We start from the raw sequence: 806 nt of genomic DNA, 5'->3' as shown, positions 1-806 counted from the left end.
TGGATGCAGTACTCCAGGTGGGGTCTCACGAGAGCGGAGTAGAGGGGCAGAATCCCCTCCCTCGCCCTGCTGGCCACACTTCTTTTGATGCAGCGCAGGATACGGTTGGTCTTCTGGGCTGCGATCGCACATCGCTGGCTCACGCTGAGCTTCTCATCAATCAGCACCCCCAGGTCCTTCTCCTCAGGGCTGCTCTCCAGCCGTTCCCCGCCGAGCCTGTATTTGTGCTCGGGATTGCCCCGACCCAGATGTAGGACCTTGCACTTGGCCTTGTTGAACTGCATGAGGTTGGCTTGGGCCCACCTCTCCAGCCTGCCCAGGTCCCTCTGGATGGCATCCCTCCCCTCCAGCATGTTTACCTCACCACACACCTTGTTATCATCGGCAAACTCGCTGAGCGTGCACTCGACCCCACTGTCCATGTCTGCGACAAAAATGTTGAATAGTACAGGTCCCAGTGCCGACGCCTGAGGAACGCCACTCATAACTTCTCTCCACTTGGACATTGAGCCGTTGACCGCGACTCTTTGAGTGTGACCATCCAGCCAGTTCTTTATCCACCAATTGGTCCATTTGTCGAATCCTTGTCTCTTCAATTTAGAGACCAGGATATTGTGTGGGACGGTGTCAAACGCCTTACACAAGTCCAGGTTTTCCCTCAGTTTTCCTCATGATTTCCCCCCAGTTCTCTCCCCTCACTCCCAGTACTCCCAGTGACGTGCCTCAGCAAGCAGCTGGGGCAGCAGCCAGAGGGGAGGACATTGGCTGGCGCCCCGGACTCCCCAAAATCCTCCCCGCAGCCTTGG

At 57.1% G+C, this 806-nt stretch overlaps 1 protein-coding gene across 1 annotated transcript in view; it reads right to left on the bottom strand.

The window, feature by feature from the left end:
- The window catches only part of HSF1 (heat shock transcription factor 1), a 124,395-nt gene extending 123,973 nt beyond the window's left edge, over positions 1–422 (bottom strand). Inside the window, exon 1 of the mRNA XM_009886848.1 lies at positions 360–422. Coding sequence (XP_009885150.1) covers positions 360–422 — 63 coding nt within the window. The remainder of the gene's footprint in view (positions 1–359) is intronic.
- Positions 423–806: the final 384 nt, after the last annotated feature.

This window comes from Charadrius vociferus, unplaced genomic scaffold (assembly GCF_000708025.1).
Source record: "Charadrius vociferus isolate BGI_N301 unplaced genomic scaffold, ASM70802v2 scaffold1036, whole genome shotgun sequence".
NCBI classification, from domain to species: Eukaryota; Metazoa; Chordata; class Aves; order Charadriiformes; family Charadriidae; genus Charadrius; species Charadrius vociferus.
Note: the sequence above shows the minus strand (reverse complement) of the source record. Positions and strands in the feature narration are given on the sequence as shown.